This window comes from Tigriopus californicus, chromosome 6 (assembly GCF_007210705.1).
Source record: "Tigriopus californicus strain San Diego chromosome 6, Tcal_SD_v2.1, whole genome shotgun sequence".
Classification (NCBI taxonomy): domain Eukaryota; kingdom Metazoa; phylum Arthropoda; class Copepoda; order Harpacticoida; family Harpacticidae; genus Tigriopus; species Tigriopus californicus.
Window position 1 is genome coordinate 8,728,417 of NC_081445.1, and position 1,317 is coordinate 8,729,733.

A 1,317-nucleotide genomic window follows, 5' to 3' on the forward strand; every position below is an offset into this window, starting at 1 on the left:
AAGTGTAGTGGCTACTACCGTGGTGTATATTAGACTATTGGCCACCATGTTGGTGGATGCCCGAGACATAGACCCGAGATATCCTGTACTTGTTCCCGTCAGTAAATTTGCTTCCTTGATCAGTTTTACCTTTTTAATGGCTGATTATTTTAGTGAAAGAGAAAGTGAGAGTGAGAAAGTGAATCGAGCAATCTAGTTGGATTGCATTTCAGCTTTAGCTTCGGGCCCTGAGGTAACAAGACCTTCTTAGTCAGAAAATTTTCAATTGAAGCACTTACCTTTACCAAGTTAATGGTTTGGGGCTCCACTCCCCAAACTGAATGGCCCTTGGCAGCGGCAAACAACAAATGAGAGCCAATATTCGCGCCCACATCCAACAAAATGGAGTCTTTTCCGTAAGCTTGTAGCATATTTGACAAAAAATGAGTGAGGTCTACCTCCCAACCACGCCCATTCAGGATGCTTTTTGAAATAAAGCGGTCTTGACTAGGTTCATGTGTGCAAATGTGATAAAGACCTGCAAATGTAATTCAAGTTGCAATAGACAAAAGTGAAGAGAGAAAGATAGTAAATGGAAAAAGCATTCATGTGGTGTTAGAAAGTACAAAAATTCATTTCAAAGTCTTTAACCATAGCTCCCCTATTGACTTTTCAAACTCAAGAACTAACGTCTCACGAAGCCTCTAAAAGTTGTGACGGCGAATGTGCGACCCATGTAGGACCCAAAACCCAAAGTAAGTACGAGAAATAAATCGTCAGAACAAAGGTTCCGTGAGACAGATTTTAAGGCATTGCGAAAATCTTAAGTTTGACAAGTATGTGTGTGACTAGCTAAAATGGCAGCTGTTTTTACACTGCAGTCATTTTCAAATTTGAAGTGCGACTTTTCGCTCTTCTCTCCATTAGTATTTTTGAGGCAAGTATTCCTATTCCAATCCATTTCCTCGCCACAAGTAGCTTTTTTAGATTTATGTGTCAACATTGCACTTAATGGACAGTCACAAATCACAATAGAGCACAATAGTGCAAACCAAGGCGCACATTGGAGGGCGAAAAACCCAACCATATCGAGGTGGGATGATGAATGATGATGAATGTTACCTTGGTCAATCTACGGTTGACAAGTCTGGGCCATGCAAAGACAAATTAGGAGACTTATAGGTATTACTTGGAGTGAAGGAAGGTAGGGGTTGACCAATGACCAATGGCCTAACAGAGGTAGAAAGGTTGCAAGTGGGTTTGAGTCGGTCCAATTTGACAGAATCAAGGTGCCCGTTCACAACCACCGCAAATTTTTCATTATGGTATTCAAATGCT

The 1,317-nt window shown here is 41.1% G+C and overlaps 1 protein-coding gene across 1 annotated transcript in view; it reads right to left on the minus strand.

Annotated features, from left to right (window-relative positions):
* LOC131881996 (uncharacterized) overlaps positions 1-1,116 on the minus strand; it is a 5,486-nt gene extending 4,370 nt beyond the window's left edge. The window contains exon 1 of the mRNA XM_059229007.1: positions 279-1,116. Within this exon, the coding sequence (XP_059084990.1) occupies positions 279-410 (132 nt within the window). The 5' untranslated portion in view covers positions 411-1,116. The remainder of the gene's footprint in view (positions 1-278) is intronic.
* Between the last annotated feature and the right edge of the window lie 201 nt (positions 1,117-1,317).